At 39.9% G+C, this 18,815-nt stretch overlaps 1 protein-coding gene and 1 long non-coding RNA gene across 3 annotated transcripts; one reads left to right on the forward strand and one right to left on the reverse strand.

The window, feature by feature from the left end:
- Positions 1-351: 351 nt before the first annotated feature.
- LOC108938416 (uncharacterized) lies at positions 352-5,684 on the reverse strand. Its single transcript, XR_001966418.1, has 3 exons — positions 5,627-5,684; positions 918-1,136; positions 352-450 (listed from the first exon to the last, which is right to left on the reverse strand). It is a non-coding gene; the product is annotated as an uncharacterized LOC108938416 (long non-coding RNA).
- A 77-nt stretch (positions 5,685-5,761) lies between these two features.
- prdm8b (PR domain containing 8b) lies at positions 5,762-10,989 on the forward strand. 2 transcript variants are annotated; one of them, XM_018758970.1, is made up of 4 exons: positions 5,762-6,120; positions 8,224-8,448; positions 8,882-9,113; positions 9,453-10,989. In XM_018758970.1, the coding sequence occupies exons 1-4, from the start codon at positions 5,839-5,841 to the stop codon at positions 10,697-10,699; spliced, it is 1,986 nt and encodes a 661-aa protein (XP_018614486.1). In that variant the 5' UTR covers positions 5,762-5,838; the 3' UTR covers positions 10,700-10,989. The 2 variants fall into 2 exon arrangements, with proteins under 2 accessions (XP_018614486.1, XP_018614487.1); XM_018758971.2 differs by having other exon boundaries at positions 5,806-6,120; positions 8,221-8,448.
- The last annotated feature ends 7,826 nt before the right edge of the window (positions 10,990-18,815 follow it).

Consider the following 18,815-nt stretch of genomic DNA (forward strand, 5'->3'; position numbering starts at 1 on the left):
GTCCAAAAGGAAATATGGTGAGAACTTAACTTTGGAGAAAATACAAAGCAAACATTAGGTGTTCGGTAACCTAGCTGAACCAAAACACGTATTTGCATTAGAGAGGAATTCAAAGTAAGTTGAAAGCCGGGTTTACGTGCATAAAAAAAGGATTATCATTTCAACCCAAAAAGTCTCCCACAAAGAGCGACATGCCCAGCCGATTAAAATTATGATGATGAGGCGCTCGGCAACCAAACTAATTTTGCCTCCATGAGTTAGCAGGAAGTTTAATTTCCACTTCACAGTGGAATATGAAAGACAAGCACTGTTGCTGGCCCAGAGGGATAAAATAGCAAGGGGTTACCGTGGAGAGCAGACTGCGCATGCAAACAAACGTGCGAGTTTGTTTCATCTCACCAAAATCTCCACTTTCGCATCCTGTGCTTCTTCTTGATAGTACGCTGCAAACTGTGGAGAGACATCAGTGTGGTTGTTGAAGGCAATGAAGCATTTTTGCACAGCCCTCACTGCGTTATTGGCAGTTACAAGCGACCATCGTGTGCCTCTGTGCCAATTTTTGTGAAAACTGGCACATATGGCAGCTGAAGTGCCATATGCCATACAGAATATTTTTTGGCCGTTGCTTCCATTTGTATAATCACTGGATCCGGTATAAAAGTGCCTCATTATTAATTTATTCCTTCTCTTTCTCTCCAGAAGGACCATTCCATGCAAATATGGTGCAGTAAGTTAATTTAATATGCAGCGTGTGGATTAGTAGAGAGTGACCGGGGGTGGCTTCCTCCACGAGGATGGCGAAGTTGTGTAAACGGGGTCATGTGTGGGCAGGTAAAAGGGTGTGTAGAAAGTAAGAGAGCGAAGATACAGCCTGGTCTCTGATATGCACATGCACACACGGTCAGAAACACACTCACGGTCCCCCATATAATGTCATTACAGCTCCATTCCTTTCCTCTTCTGCCCTCCATAGGAAAGAGCAAGGAAAGTCTGCACCACTCCATAGCTTCTTCCTCTTTCTTGACTGCATGTGTGAAATATAAACTCTGATGCACAGAGGTTTGCCCTTGGGGTGGTCACCGGAACACTCGCGTTCTCCCCTGCCCAGGGGTCTAAGAAGGGCATTCCACACTCACCTGAAATGAATTAACAGACCAGAAGCGCCGTCAGTGTACTCTTTCATAAAAATAATGAAAACACCATTCACGGACCGTAAATTCGTGCACAAACAATTGCGAAAATACTCTGAACGGGATTGTTTCAGGAGTTAAATTGCAAGTAATTACAAATGCATTTAATTACACAAGGCACAAGCTGTTCAGTTGGCCGAGTGTACTTTTCTGGAAAAAACCTGCACTGAAAATTGTTATAAATAATAGAAATAAACTGTTTTTTGACTAATTTACCTCTAGGGCGTCAGAGTAAAAAGTGTAACCCTAATAAGTGATGTAAGAAATCTGCAGTCAAGAGGAAACTGAATGAAAACAATATCAAGAGGAAGTTTTCTTCCATGACTCCAATCACTGCTTATTAAAATTCTGTCTGCATTTTCAGGCTGACAATTTTTTTCATTTAGTAAATAATCTTAACATTATAGTGTCAGGTATTTGAAAGTGGTACACATTTTAATAGTACACATTATTTTCCCTGTAAAGTAGAAGAGTTGTTTCAAGAAAACTGAAAGACAATTTTATCTTACATATGATGAATTTATTCCGGGACTAAAATGCATTTGTGAGAATAAAAATTATTAATCCATGCTGAGATAAACCTCAACATCATTTTACCTATCCAGAATAACTTTATATATATATTTATAAATACATGACACAATGTACACTGCTGCAATTTAACAAAATGTAATAAAATAACATACACTGGATATACTTGTTTATTTGGAGCCCAGTCTTAACCATGCCATATGTGGTTTGTGAAGCACCTTGTAAACATCAGTCAAAAGTGTTATAGATTTAAAATATGTCATGTCTGCCTTATCCTACCCATAATCCCTATTGTAATTATCAAAAGCAGCATATAATATCTACTTTAGTCTGAAATATACAAACTCATTTATTTTTGACACTGTATCAATGAAGCAGTTTTTGGTTGCTTTGCACATTACTCTGTAAAAGTGAGCTTTTCTGATATCATCTATTTGTGGTATGAAATTTTACTTAAATATATTGTTGCTAAATACTCAATAATCAAATGCCTATAAATAGGATTTTATCCACAATCTGTTCAAAACATCGTATTTCAGAGAATGAGAACCAATTTGTATCGTCAGTATGCTACAAAAATTAAGCAATATACACATATTAATGTTCTGATCAATCAACAAATACATTACAGACGTTGCTGTTTCTTTAGTGTTTAATATTTAATTTTATTTACTCGAAATACCAACTGCCATAAACCCTAGCCTTTAAGTAACAATTTAATAATTTTAAAAAATATATCATAATTTTAAAATATTCTGCACTTCAGCCATGCAAATACGAATTAGATGTATGCAGGACTGCGGCAGTAGATTTGAAAGCACTGACATTATCATGGACATTTGTTGTAACACAATGAGAGGGCACCCGTGCTGCCAGACCAGCTACCAGGAGCTGCATTTAGGGGCGAAGCAGATGGCCACTGATTGGGCGAGCTTTGTGGTTTTAATTCTGAGTACTGTATGGAAAAGGTCCTTATCATGCTTGGATGGACAAGAGAGGAGCAGGAGGAGATTTGGAGCAAAGATTATGGCCCATAAATCTTTTTATGTTCCAGGGTTCGAAGAAAGAAAAAAAATCAAGTGCATACAAAAATGAAAAAATCAGTTGGCATTCTCAGGGCAAATCACATTCTCTGGGATGACAACAAAATGTTCAGCAGGTTCCCCTTTCACATACACAGAAAAGACTTCCTTTTCATTAGCAAAGAGCATGGCTATTTATCTATAGTACATATTTCCTTTCACCCTTCCCCCCCCTCTCAAAAATATACAGTTATGGAAGATTTTATTGTATTTTGCTTCAAGCAATAACAATTTAGCATATCAGTCCAGTTTAGTTCCACTTTGGTGCCCAGTTGACACTTGAACTCATTTACGTTATCATTCACTGCAGATAAATACATGTTAAAAACACACCAGTCACATGTTAAATTGTAACAGTCATGGTGTCTCTTACTGTTAACAAACATAATACAAAATGAATTGCATTGACAGAAACATAACAGAAGAAACAGAGTTAACAGAGAACAAATGTGAAACAACTTAATCCAGAATTGAAATTGTGTGGAAATGCAGGCACACAGCCATGATTAAGATTAATTAGTGAAAAACTACATGAAGCGATAAGCCAAAAAAACTTTTAAAATCCTGCAAGGAAAGTTTACATATGTGAAGGTCAGTAGTAGGTACAATATGGTCCATTATTATACGAAACATGATACACATTTTAATGTCATGTTTCCCTATTCTTGACTCCATTTATTAGAAGCAATACAGAGGTTATGCGAAACAAAATATAAACGTCTCCAAAAAACAAATTTAAAGAATCACTTCAGATTTAGTTACATTAGTCACAGCAGTCTACATCATTAAATTGTTTTCTGAACTGAATACAATACAGTTTGTACTGGACAGTTTTGCTTTATGGGTATGATTATTCCGTATTTAATTGATACCATCATGAAAAACTTAGCTATTAAGTAAGCAGTAATAGAAATTATGGCTTTATTTCATAATACCCAATGCATTTTCTTTTTTTTACTTTTCTTTTTTACTTTTTTTGGCAGCTGATTTTTGCAACTCTGATAGGGGGCAACATAAGTCAACAATTCATTTAGCATCACTGCTCACTCCATAATGCATGTCTCCACCTTCAGACCTGATGATGTCTCTTATATCCCATCTGAACGCCTATATGACACAGCAGTTTTTTTACTATTATTATTTAATCTGAATGTACATATACATACACACACACACACACACACACTCTCTCTCACACACACATACACACGTAATCTCTTTTTAGTAACTTCAAACTGTATTTCTGAGGTTGTTATGTAGACTTCACAGGAATGATCGAAACACACATTGCAGAAAAATGCTTTTAAAGAAAATGAGGACTGCATTGAGCTGTATTATACCATAGTAGTCGATGATACAGATCTCAGGACAATATCAAGGTAAAACGGGCCTCAGAATATTTATCAGAGCCCAACATACTCAGTGAATGCTGAATTACAATGATTTGTACTGTATACATTGGAATTCGCTTTGGAGAAAAGTGTCTGCGAAATAAATAAATGTAAATGTACTGTTACAATGGGACTGTGTTTTAAATATACTATCATTGTCCAAACAGTGTGTTATTAAATATGAGTGTATCAGTTTTGCAGTGCAAGCTTCTTCTTCTGAGTGCTCATTTTAAAAGAAACATGCAAACAAGTAAACATATGCACAGACACAAACTCAGCTTCAACTGTCTACAATGATTATCTACGTCCTTATATTACAAGAACCGTGTTTTTACATCATCATACGTGTATGTCGTTGATATAATTTAATAGTACAGCTAATTTATGCCAGTATCATCATGTGTGTCTATATTATATATAGTTCTGTTCATCACAAACTACAAAGCTATGATATTATGATATCAAATTTAGATGGATTATACGAAAGCCCATTTTTTCAACTCCAATATATATCGAGGCCGTCGTGCGAATTTCTAAAAGGCTGGGACTGAGGAGCACGGAGCGCCCGCTGGCTGCCCCGTCTGTGCCCACTGGCGGTGGCTGCAGCAGCAGCGGTTGCCGTGGAACCAGCGGAACCAGGACCCTTGAGACCAGGCAGGCGTGACGCGCCCCGCCGCGCGCGCACCCGCGCGCGCGCGCCCACGTCTACGGCACCTCACGTGCCGGCTAAGTTGCAGCCCACTTAGTCTGTCGCTCAGAAGAAACAGAGCAGAAAAGTTTATGTGCGGAGAGTGCCTTCAGCATTTGTCTGCACTGATTTCGTAATCATTACTTATTTGTTACTTATTAACAAATTTGAAATTATTAGTCAGATGTGCTGTGGAGATGATGCATAATAATAAATTATTATTATTAGAATGTTAGTGCTTAAATATATGCCTTGCTTGAGTTAAACTTAAATGGAACGTGTTCATGGTACTGAACTGATTTAAAAATAATATTAATATAACAACTTGTATGGAATAATATCACAGAGCACTTCGTACTATGCAGTAGGACTGTACGTAATGGGTTTCCAACGATTATTAAATACTTAAGTATTATAGCTTGTTGTACAGCATCCTATACAAAAACGGTAACAAATCATAAAAATGTTAAATGTGCATAAACTGTAAAACGCAGGTATAATAATTAAATAGTGCCACAATAATATTGCTTGTAAAAACCACAAATAACACCTGTAGTATTACTTGCATTATTATTATTATTATTATTATTATTATTTAAACTTTGCCTTCTTATTTAAAGAATTAGAGCGCTGTAATTGTTTAAAACACCTCCTAAAGCGTTTGAAGCGGCAGCGCTTCTGTAGCTTCGCATCGCGGCTCGCGTTTCTGAAACACAGAAAAAGAGTCGTAAAAACGCCACAGACCTGCGCCGCGCGTCTTCGGGCTGCGGGTCCCCGGCGTCACTAAGTCCACAAACAGGTCCGCTCGCGTGCGGCGCTCCGCTGAAGCTGCGCCGCGGCACGAGGGCGGCACGCATCCCGGAAGGTGCAGGTGGGTGCAGCTCCCCCGAATGGCTGTCGGCCAGTGAAGAGTTAAAGGGAGGAGACGGACGGTGACACGCCTCATTGGGCAGATTATGTGCGGCAAACAAAAAGTGTGTGTCTGTGTGCCAGGCAGCCAGTGCGTCGGGTCCATCTGTACCACGGTATCCTGTGAGGAGCTGTCACACACACAGCGCAGGGGGAATGTACTGAGCGGGCGGACCGAGACACACAGAGAGAGACAGAGACAGAGAGAGAGAAAGAGAGAGAGCCAGCAACCCCTCCATTTTACACCGTTATTTTACACCATTTTACTCACACCCGTCTGCGGCGGCGCGCTAAAACCTTGTGGATTATATATTGCTCCCGAGAAAAAGGTGAGTAGAGCGCGTTTTACTGGAAAAAGTGTCCGCGGCTTGTTCGTGCGGGAAGAGTTGAGGACCCGCCGTCGCGGAAAAATCGTTCTCTTCTTGGCGGGCGGTGGGAAACACGCATCACAACTCTCATCATGTGCATAATAATAATAATAATAATAATAATAGTTAAATTGATTAAAATCATGAGTTTCCAGGATAGGGCGAGTCATTGATAGGCCTACTTGTTTGTTGGTTTTTTTTTTTGTTTTTTTTTTTTTTTTTTTTTAAATTAGTTTTCATGGTTTTGTTAAATAGCAGGGACTAGCAGCGAGAGCTCTACCAAATAACGGAACAGAGCGCTCAGTTCATCCATTCATTTTATGGACGCGGCTGCATTCGGAGTTCTATTATGCGCTTTAGAAGAGATGCATATTCATTGGCCCTTTTGTCTGATTTCCCCAAGTGAGAGTGCGACCTTTATACCACACAAGAGGCTGTGCGACGGGCAAAAACATTAGTTTTGTTGAAAAATATATGTGAGATGTGAATTAGCGATGTCCCGCAATGTGCGCTACGGGGGTTTGCTTGAAGGAGTTTCGGAGTTCGGCGTGTTTTAATACATTTTAAAGGTGGTTTTTAAAGGAGTCTTTGTGAAATGACAACTTTTCGGGAAACGTCCTCTGAATGTTAATGCTTCATTGAGATGCAGCGCAGGGCTGAAATGTGCATGACAGAGAGCACTTTCAGCGTTTGCTCGTCGCGTTTTATTCAGCTCTTATATTATTATCACCCTTTTCCCAGCTTTTTTATAAATATCAACCTTTTCCAAAAAGGCCGATGTTGAATTGTGCAGGAAAAAAAAAAAAAAAATGTTTTTAGTGGTGTCGTAGGTGAATGTGGCATATTATTATATTGCTTTATTTAACGAGGTATTATTATTGCCATACATACGTCTGTTTGTAGTTTTTATTTACTTTTCAGGAGAATAAAACCTATTTTGAATCTGTCTTAAACAAGCTGCTGAAATATACGTACGTTTATCTTTTTAAAATTCGTATTTTAAACGTGTAATAATGTACTACTCCCCTTAGACACCATAGAGTCAATTTGTCAAATTTCTTACTGGTTTTTTTTTTTCTTTTTTTTTTTTTTTTTTGAACGTACTTCGTTTCCGGAACATACTGCTTTTATACCCTAATAATACCGTTTTCCACATACATCTAAAAATATTTTAGAGGACTGTATGTATCGCTTGGACGCGATAGCAGGAATTCTTCTTCCCTAAATACGCACGGCGGGGTAAAAAATGACTTCGCGCGCTGCCTTAATTAAAGTCTCAGGAGGGAAAGTGGTGGATTATGGTAATGAGCAGACATACGTTCCAGCTTGTAGGATGGAGTTAAAGGTTAGCTGACATGAGATCAGTGACTTTGACAGTCCACTTGAAATCCATTCGATATGCTTTTGCGATCCCACTGCCTTTCTTATCGCGATTTCTTTTTTTCCGCGCCTCCGACGGCTATTTAATTCGCATAAATAAATCCCAGTGGCGGCGTATTAAAACTGCGGCGTAAAATAATAAATGTATGATATGTGCTCTATAAAAATGCGATTTCTAGAATGCTGAGGCCTTGTAACATACTAGTACAATAATAATAATAATAATAATAATAATAATAATAATAATAATAATAATGAGCATCACACTGTCGCTTTATAATCCGAAGGTTCCCGGTCCCACTCCTGCTGTAGTACCCTTGACCAAGGCATTTAACCTGAACTGCTACTGCAAGAATACACTTTTGGGTAAATCAATACGAAGCTGGTCTAAAAATGTAATTGATTATTATTATTATTATTATTATTATTATTATTATTATTATAACATAGAAACTGTATGAACATTAACAAAAGTTATTAAAACCCAATAGTAATTTTATTACACTTGCATGCTATTGGACTCAAACTGATTTTATGTGAGGACACAAAGACATTAGATGCCTTTAAGAGGTGAAATAACTGGTTGAGGGGCTGTCATTTTTGGAGTAAGTGTTACAGTGTTATGCCTGGCACTGGGACTCATTGCAGAGGACCCGTTATTTACTCGTGTTTTTTTCCCAGTAGGCGACCATGGAGGAATCCAGTTCCCAAAGACTGGCGTGGGATGGCGATGCCAAGGCGGTGCAGCAGTGCTTAACGGATATTTTCACCAGCGTGTACACGACCTGCGACATACCAGAAAATGCCATCTTTGGACCCTGTGTTCTGAGCCACACGTCCTTATACGACAGCATCGCCTTCGTTGCGCTGAAATCTACGGACAAGAGAACTGCACCTTATATTTTCAGGGTGAGGATACATTTCCCTTATAATCAAACTAAGTATATTATTATATTCATTACTACAAATATACAAATATTATGTATATACATTTTTTTATATGTATAAATTGAAGGCAACTCATTTACTGGACCGCCGAGTAATTGGTGTATTTGGTTTCATCTTCAAATGTGAATTTAAATAAATACATGATCAGTTTTGCCAAGTGCCTATTCAAAGCAGTTCCAGTTGTTGGCCATGAGAACTTTCCACTGTAGGTACAAAAAAGTACAGAGGTTTTGTTTTTGATTCTGCTCATAATAGAAAGAATAATCCTTAACAGGAAATAGAGAAGAGGAAATATAAGAATGAGCATAAACCGTCAGAGATGCTTTAAAGTGAACACTGTCACTGGTTATGGCGATGTGCTTCTAGTGGCCACTCATTGTCACTGGTCATTCAGGTGGATACCTCGGCGGCCAACAGCTCATCCGAGGGCCTAATGTGGCTGCGGCTCGTCCAGTCTGCCAGGGACAAGGATGAGCAGAACCTGGAGGCCTACGTGAAGAACGGACAGCTGTTCTACAGATCTCTGAGGAGAATCGAGAAGGACGAGGAGCTGCTGGTGTGGTATGGAAAAGACCTGATCGAACTGCTGCTCCTGAGCTCCAGCAGAGCGCAGTCTAAGAACAAAGGTAGGGCTTGGAAATTTCGGAGAGAAAATCCTTGATTCATTTTTCATCCCAATGAATGAAAAGGCCACATAGCTAAATGACACATTTAAACTTTTGGTCTCATGTATGGAGCCACAATTCAAAATAATAATGAAGTAAAAATTTGACCGTTTTCATAAAACAAAAAGGTGTTTGAATAATATATTTTAGTGTAATAAGATTTTATAATGATAATACATTTTAAAACAATTTCAGGTAAAAGTCACAAACTTTCGTTGTTTTTTTTTTTTTATGAATGCATACCACTACATGTGTTGAAAACGAATGGGTGGTTACATTTATATTTCCTCTTTGTTTCAGGATTGCCCCCCTATTTGTGTCCAGATTGCAACCAACGCTTCCAGTTTGAGTTTCCCTTCCTGGCCCATCTGAGATTCCGCTGTACCAAGAGGCTACAAACCATTAGCAGTACAATTGAAGACTGTAAGCACAACTGTGAGGAAGTCAGTATGGCTCCCTCAAGGTCCAGCCCCAAACTGGTGAGGTCAGAGGGGTACTCCAGCTCACAGGATGGTAAGCCCTCCACAGACTTCCACAATTTAGCTAGAGATCTTGAGAACAGCAGGACCAGTCCACCCAGTGATGTGGAGGCTGAGATTAGGAGTGAGAGCAACCACAAGAGGAAGTTCTCTGAGGTGGAGGAGAGCCGGAGCGGGAGCTTGCCGCATCCCGTCAAATCGAAGGAAGATTTAGTGAGCTCAGCGCAACAGTACCTGGGAGCATATGGTTTGGAAGAGAACAGGCAGAGGTACTCTCCCTCCGGCCTGGGTGCCACCGAAAGTAAACGGAGCGCCTTCACTGAGGTCAAGAAAGCTTCCCAGGGCCTCAAACACAGCACCAAAAACCTGAGCTCCAACACGGAGAACAAGGGCAGCGGAAGGCCGAGCGGCAGCCCGTCGGAAAAACATGCAAACATCAGGCAAGTGCTGACGGAGACGCAGCCGCAGTCCCGCATGGAGAGCTCCTCGGTGGGCAGCGCTTTCACCTCCGTGCCTCAGCAGGTTGGCAGCTCAGAGAGGAAGAGCGCCTTCAGCCAACCGACCCGCTCCTTCTCGCAGCTGTCCCCCCTGGTGATGACCCCCAAGCTGCTCCCGTCCGTGGACTGCCACCCTGCCGTGGGGGACACCATCTCGTCCAGTCGGCTGTACCAGGCTGACCACCTGGCGGCCAAACTCCAGAGCTCTGAGTTGGGTAGCAACTGTCCGGTCCCGGGTGGCATTCCCAAGCAGAGCCCCTTCCTTTATGCAACAGCCTTTTGGCCAAAGACCTCGGGACCTATCCAGCTGCAGATGCCCTCGGCCCTCACTCTCCTGCCCCCCTCCTTCACGTCCCTCTGCCTTCCCGCACAGAACTGGTGTGCCAAGTGTAACGCTTCCTTCCGCATGACCTCTGACCTGGTCTACCACATGAGGTCCCACCACAAAAAGGAATACTCCATGGAGCCCCTGGTGAAGCGGCGGAGGGAGGAAAAGCTCAAGTGCCCCATCTGCAATGAGTCCTTCAGGGAGCGACACCACCTTTCTCGACACATGACGTCTCACAACTAGCTTTTTTTTTCAGTGGAACTGTTTGGTTACTGACGGTTTTCAAAATGGGATTATTGTTAAAATGGAGTTACGTCTTTGAATGCACTTGTTTTCACTTTCAAAAGGACATTTTTTTTATGTTTTCTGCATATGCAAACGCATTTTAAATTAAAAAAAGTAATTTATCATAAAAGCACTTAATTTGGAAATAAGGGAAACCATAATGATATGTGTATATGTAAGTTGTATTTTATATATACAGAAAATGAATAAAAATGTTGGTGCATTCCATGGATTATTATTTAATTATTTTCTCCCATGTTCATATTTAAAGGTTAATTATTGAAATTAAACGGGATTATGATGTCAGACTATATTTGAGAGTGCATGTAATATTAAATAGATATTGATTTAATATGCAGTCTATAAAATACGTTGTAAATACCCGTTTTGTTTAAATACAAAGTGTAATATTTTGTGTCAGTGTGAGATAGTTTCGGTGTCTTTTCCTTTTGCTCAAATTTACTACTTGATAGTTTATCTAATCATGTTGAATGCTTTCACAATAAATAGCTTTATTTTCATCCAACACTGTGAAGCTGTGGATTTGTGAGATTGTTATAAATACTTGCAATATTGCAGCACATCGGGATATATGCGTAAAGACAATAGTACAAGTGAGAAATGAGGATTATCTGGCTCGGTGAAAAGACGCAAATTCCGTAAGCGCAAAAACGCACTGCTGTGTCTTCAAGTCTCGGTGTCACTTCTTAATTTTCGCACAAAATTGGCACTATATGGGTCTGCAATCATAAATTCTGAAGCTAATTTTTCTAAACATATACCCACGCCAGCTGGATTCATTTTAAATAACCGAGGTATTCAAGTGTCGTGCGCCTACTACCAGTGCATTTAATCGAAGTACAAGTTAGTAAGTCCTATTAAAATGCCACGTGAGGATTCGATTTTCCTAACAACAACGCCGCAATTTTTAACCGTGGAAAACTGCAGCTCTTTTACTGCTGCACGAAAAGAAAGCGCGTAACGGTCCAGCTTTTGGCACTATATATGAGTCTGCAATCATAAATTCTGAAGCTAATTTTTTCACATACATTATGTGAAAATATTTCAATCGTCCAGACAGCTAATAATTTTACCATAATATTGTACGAGATGACGTCAAATTCGGAAAAAAAAAAAAAGATTTAAAAAAAAAAGCTGGGACATGTAGGTAAGCGAAGGCTTTCACTGCTTTTTTTTAATTATTATTATTATTATTATTATTATTATTATTATTATGTAAAACTACTGAACGTGTAAGGTAACGAGTAAATTATTTTCAAAAGCGATTGTTAAAAGGTCGTTTTGCTCAGAGTTGGTCGGTCAGGTGAGGTCGGTACCTGTGCGCGCTGCGCGCTGCACTGTTGCTATGACGCCTTCGCGGAGCTCCTAGGAAGAGCGCGCGCGGCCGAGACTCTCGCGCTCCTCGCCGTCCTCTCCTCTCCGCTCGACCTGAGCACATCAGGTGCGTTTTTGATTCAAAGAACATGTAGGCCAACGGACGAGCGCTCTGTTCATCTTGTTAGAGCCGTTACTATCTCACGTCTTCATTTCCCACAGATTGTGAGCGGTGCTACTAGACTGTAAAAGATGCCGGGATTTAAAGCTCTGTTTAATCTTTCACCTCTTTTTAACAACACTGGTGCAAACAGAATTTACGAGACAATATTATATTATTATATAAACCGATCTTTTTCATATACTCATCTACACTAACTGAGCATAGACTTCATATTTAATATAATTTTATTATATCTGTGTACACAATTTAAGAATAAAAAAATTCAACGAAATGCTCGCCAGGCGCTTCACCTATGTGTACAGAAATTACAAACTCACATTATTTTGCCCAGAAAATAATGTAGAATAGATGTTCAAAAGCTGCATGAATGTTTTAAATTAGCTGTATTATTTTAAGTGGCTAGAAAGTTTCCTTCATTAATTTGGAAAATATTTCTTCTAAGTCAGTGTAAACATCTGTGGTTCGCATTCAACGCCATATATATATATATATATATAGGAAATGTGATTAATTTTAACATTGTATTTTCGTTGCCCAAAATTTCAGTGCAGTGCGTTTTTGTACGTATTACAAAAAAGATCTCTAAATAATTACGCATACAGGACATACGAGAATTCATTCATTCATTCATCCAGTTTGAATAATCGCCTGTCCTGACCAGGGTTGCGGTGGTGCAGAGCCTATCTCGGCATCACTGGGCTCAAGGCTCGTCTGGACGTGGGTCCATCGCAGCGTAACGTACCAAAATTCCAGGGTCAAAAATCAAAAATGAAGCGAAAATAGCTAAACAGTGACATCTAGCGGGAGTATCGTGGAATTCAGTCTCTTTCTCGTATTGCAGAAACATCGAATTTCTGGGTCAGAGCGCCACCACGCCTTTACTTCGTGATTTCCACGTTGCTCCTATGTGTGAATTAAATTCGTGTGAAAAAATATAGAATAAGGTATAAGAAATGCATATTATACTATTATCAAAAAACTTATATAAACGCATGTGAGCTCTAAATGGTTAGTTGGCATGGCCTACCTTTGGATGCATATCTATTTCCATGCAGGAGCGCTTTATATATAGTACTCGCTTCTCTGCAAGTCTGTGACCCTTTCCTGAGATCCTGTCGTATTTGTCACCGTTTAAATCAGCAGTCCAGAATCTGGAATAGCGTCATCACACACCTGGTGTTGTAATACTTGGCCAGCTCGGTTAACTCACATTGTAAGTTCACATGGGTCCAAAGAGGGTCCTTTCACACACACACACACACACATTTTCAGAACCGCTCATCCCATACGGGGTCACGGGGAACCGGAGCCTAACCCGGTAACACAGGGCGTAAGGCCGGAGGGGGAGGGGACACACCCAGGACGGGACGCCAGTCCGTCGCAAGGCACCCCAAGCGGGACTCGAACCCCAGACCCACTGGAGAGCAGGAGGGTCCTTTCGAAGTCAAATCAAATTAGCAAAACAAGGAAAGAAACAGAAAATTCTTATTAAGTGATCCCAGCTTGGGGGTGTGGTGGTGCAGCTGATTTGGCCTGTGCCTGCTCTTTGGTGGGTCTGGGGTTCACGTCCTGCTTGGGGTGCCCTGCGGCAGACTGGCATCCCATCCTGGGTGTGTCCCCTGTGCCCTCCGCTGCCGTGCTAGGCTCTGGCTCTCCGCAACCCCACTTGGGACAAGCGGCTTTAGTCAATGTGTGTGATTTAAACTTCTCTCTATGGTTATACATTGTATCATTGCATTTTCACTCACTGCTTGACTGTAAAGCTGAACAAAAACAGAATAATTATATACACAAATAATTTTCAATGAATATACATTGAACGTTCATGTAGAATTTTCAAGCTTTGGGTTAGCATGATATTTATTAAAGGGAAAGTAATATATAAATAAGTTAACAGGACAATATACATGTGATAACTATTGCTTCTTGAAAAATTTTAAGATGTACACTACAAGGTGTGAAAGTATCAACTGCTTAATGCACTTTCCTTTGGTCATCAAAACTTAAACTCTCTTTGCTTTCTACCTTCCTGTTGATTAGGTTATTTCTGTCATAATATTTACTGACTCAGAAAGTTAAATATATAACATGCCTTAAACAACAGCCGACTTGCACTATTTTCATGTACTGCACATTCAATCTTTCCCCTTGCTGACAGGTACAAATTTACACTAAGTCTCACTTTGAAGACAATCTGCCTTTATTTACATGGCTTTGAAATGTATAGCTTTGCTCTTCTTTACATTGCTGGGATGTTTTTTACATATGTTTGGGGTTATCTATTTGCTTTGTTTACTTTTTAACTTAATGTCTTATTTTATTTTATACATTCAAAACACTGTTGTAAACCCAAGGCTTCAATATTAGTGAAATTTGTTAGTAAGTTTCTGTTTACTGCTGCATTTTTTTGTTTATTTCAGGGAGAGATTAATTTATAATGTTATGAAAGTAATAGGATTTTAAACTTCCTTCAAAGTGAAGGACAAGCTATGTAAGCACTGGATAGTAACAGATAAGGCCTATGGACTTCATTCGTGCAGCTTTTCAACCTCAAATGCTCTGTATGGTGTTGTTTTCCCTTCTAAATATGCTCAAAAGTGAAGAGTCCAAATAAACTAATTTAATGCAAGATGATTGTTTGCAAAGATAATCTGGCATATTCCTAGCATTGCGCTGGTTTCTTTAATTCCAGAGTGCAAGTTTAATAATTACAAGGATTTTTATTACTGCAATGCAATATCATCTGATTTGTACATGAAGTGGTTATAGTTTCCAGACTGATAACAGGCTATTCACAGAGATTGTTTGCACATCAAATCCGTTAAACGTGGATTTAAAAAGCTTATATGGAATGGGTTAAGGTTGTCTCCATTCTAAATTTTCAGGTAATTCAAATACGATAGTAGGAAGGTAAATTGCACACATCGAGAAGTTAAATTTTGTATCTGAGTTTCTAAAAACACACAGGAGGGCATTTTACGTGTATATTCAAACTTCATGTTGTACGAATTAATCTTCTTCTGACATTGTGCTCTTAAAGTGTCTACATGTTTAAAATATATTCTCAAGCCTTGGTTTTATAAACAGCAGTGCAGTTACCGAACACTGTGTTTTTTTAGCCGAACTGCTTCGTTGACTCACCACAGCAGATTGCAGAGCTGCCCCGGTCATGTTGGAGAGAAGTATGGTCCCTGTCATAAAGGAAAAAAAAAAAAACTTGCTCTAGGGCACCACAACAATGGCGGGATTGCAGTCAACAGTTACCTCTTAGGGCTGAAAACTTTGGCAGAGTCAAATTTAAGATAGTTGCTTCTCTATCACCTGGGTCATTTATCAAGCAGTAAAGGACATTTTTTTATTTACTACAGAGGAGGTCTGCGTCAAGCTTCCCCCGAGGTAAAAATACAAGCATAGGAAGTCCAGTGTAAAACTATACGGAATTAATCTTTCACTGCTGAGTGGATCCCTCACAGTGAACTGCGGTTACCGGCTCCCTGAACAAGTGCAAGCAGGTACAATGAAGGCCATGTGATGGACGGGGAGAAAAGTTCAATGTTGTCTGTTTGTTTATTTAGCAGCAAAAAACGCCATTGCCCCTGACAAACTTTCGTGCCTCAGCTCCGATGTGCAGAAATCTGCCAGTTCTTGCAGAATTTAGGCAAAGATAAAATCTGCCAAAGTAGAAACACATATTAAAAATGGAAGACTGACAACTGCACCGCTGTAGACTTTTAAAACAACCAATAATATCCACATGGGTACTAACATCAGTTTTATTTTAATGTACAGATACAAACTGATAATGGTTAGCCAATAACAGACATCTCTGACAAGCAATATATAGTAAATATGGAAATTTTCCATTGTCATATATACAACACCCTTGGACATACTGCGTAAGTACAACAGTACGCAAATATGCAACGGCTCACTTGTAATCCGGGCAAAATGTGGTTTGCCGTCATCCTGTTGGAAAATGCTGGGGCGTCCCTGGAAAAAAACAGCATTTGGATGGCAGCATATGTTGCTCCATAATTTCTATATATTTCTGCATTAATGGTGACCTCACAGAAGTACAGGTTGCCCATGCCATGGGCGCTGACTCACCCCCGTACCATGACGGATGCTGACTTTTGGACCAGACACTGATAACAGCTTGGATGGCCCTTTTTCTCTTTGGCCCAAAGAACACGACAGAAAAGTTGACTTGCCGGACCACAAAAAACGATTCCGCCGTGCTACTGTCCATCTCAGATGAGACCAAGCACAGGGAAGAGAGCGACGTTTCGGGACGCTGTTGATGTACGGCTTCTGCTTTGCATAGTAAACCCTTAACTTGCATCTGTGGATGCAGAGGAGAATGGTGTTGACTGGCAAAGGTTTACCGTGGTATTCCTGAGCTCATGTGATGATATCCATTACAGACGCACGACGGTTTTTAAGACAGTGACGTCTGAGGGCCTGGAGTTCATGTGCATTCGTAAGTGGTTTGTGGCCTTGCCCTTTGCGCGCCGAGATTTGACCGGATTCCTTGAATCTTCTCATTATATCGTACACTGCAGAGGATGAAATGCACAAAATCCTATTGATTTGTCTTCGGGTACCGTTGTTCTTGAAGTGCCGGATTATTCGCTGCTGCATCTGTTGGCAAATTGGCAAGTTTCAACCCATCCTTGCTCCTGAAGGGCTGTAACACGATAACATCACCCGTTTAACATCCCCTGTTTCACGCCACCTTGTTATTTCACCTCGTCACATCTTTATTAATCCTCAAGTACCCCGTCCCAACTTTTTCGGAACGTGTTGCAGGCACCAATTTCAGAACAAACGTATATCTTTAAAAAAACAACGCAGCTGATCAGGTAAAACATGAAATACCTTGTCTTTATACCGTTTTTGTTTTCATACAAGTCAAAGTAAATTTACAGATCGCTCCTTTTTGTTGTTATTTGCATTTCTCACACTGTCCCAACTTTTTTGGAATCGGGGTTGTATTATAAACAACATAAAGTCTACAGAAAAGCATTTTCAGATTTGAATAGAGTGGAAAATAATTGAATCACTCATGAAGATGACCTGTGCATAGTCATTTATCTGCTAACACATGTTATTGTCATGACACACTGCAAAAATGTTTGGGGCCTACCTACTGGTTTGTCATGAAAGGAGTCAACAAACTGATATTTGGGCTTCAGGGTGAAGGGGCAGGTGTGTGTTCATTTTTCAGAGGCAGGAAAGCCACTAGCCTGCGGCATCCTCTGACGGTGCGTTGTCAATAGCCGGTACTTTGACAGCTGGCTGAGCCTATAACTGCGCAACAGGTGTTTCTTTGTTGATCATCAAATGAACTGAGACCACTGTGTAAAATAAAGAGAGCTTTTCCCACAAATTAATGGGGAGGGCTCACGCTTAAGCAAATGTTTAGTTCAGCACAGTGATTAAATGCTTCAGTGATGTGTGGAGCGTTTTGAAATGCAAGGTTTCAGCCCCCCTTTCCACACTTTTCCACTACAATCACCGTTCTACATTCTCATATTCTGGACTAAGTCTCTCACCCGTGAAGCAGAATTCAGAATTATTTTTTGGGCAAGAGCTGTGACTAAAAGGCTTCAGACAAATTTTATGAAAGTGTGTTTTTCATTGTGACGGTGGAATTTAGGAAGCACAACAAGCACATTCACAACCTGAAGACCGCTTATTGGGTGATGAAGAACAAGACGTTATTTTACTAGACCTTGGACTGCAAACTGTGTTTTGCAACAGTGATATAGTGAACAGGCAGTGATATAGTGTTGTAAGAAGGTGCTGCATGCCTATATTACATACCTTTGCATACCTTTGCATACTACTCTGCATACCTTTATTACATACCTGCATACCTTTATTACCTTGCGTGCATGCACTTTATGCAGTCTCTGTAGGTAACTCTGCATTGTTTTATGTAGCACCATGGTCCTGGAGGAACGTTGTTTCCTTTCACTCTGCACTGTGGCAGCTGTATGTGGTTGAAATGACAATAAAGCTTCTCTTGTCTGCAACGGAGGCTTTGTTACAGAAAGAATTAAAAAATACACAATTCTATATTATGGAAAGTATTGAAGAAATTGTTACAGTTGTATTCTGAAAATTAAACAAGTTTGTTCATAGCATGGAGTTTGTTGTGGTGATATAGCTCAGCTTTTACTCTTAAGACATATAGTATCAAGGATGAATTTAGATCTTGTGGATGTATTATTCAATTGGCAGGTGGAAAGGGTATTTTGGTAGCTTTTAGACTATGAGCATCACAGACACTCAATTATTGAGCAGCCTTGTTTTCCACTGACATGTCAGTCCTGCTTAGTACAGTGTTGGCATTTCGAAAGCAAGTGTGTAAAAACAAACCAAATACTGCACAATGAACGATTCTTCAACACTGATTTTTCATAATCCACCTTTTTTATTATGGGATCAGTGGTATGTGAAGTGGTATGTAATACACAATATACTGTAAAGTATATGGACATTACTTTTCAAATGCACAGATGGGCATGATTTCCAGGAGATATACAAGGG

The sequence above is a fragment of the Scleropages formosus genome, chromosome 17 (assembly GCF_900964775.1).
Source record: "Scleropages formosus chromosome 17, fSclFor1.1, whole genome shotgun sequence".
In the NCBI taxonomy this organism is placed as follows: Eukaryota; Metazoa; Chordata; class Actinopteri; order Osteoglossiformes; family Osteoglossidae; genus Scleropages; species Scleropages formosus.

What these genes read in the sequence shown, in the direction of transcription:
- prdm8b (XM_018758970.1), top strand. Translation starts at nt 5,839, where the DNA reads ATGTGCGGCAAACAAAAAGTGTGTGTCTGTGTGCCAGGCAGCCAGTGC. An exon ending in CTGCACCTTATATTTTCAGG is followed by an intron (nt 8,449 to 8,881) that starts GTGAGGATACAT and finishes CTGGTCATTCAG; the next exon opens with GTGGATACCTCGGCGGCCAA. An exon ending in AGCGCAGTCTAAGAACAAAG is followed by an intron (nt 9,114 to 9,452) that starts GTAGGGCTTGGA and finishes TCTTTGTTTCAG; the next exon opens with GATTGCCCCCCTATTTGTGT.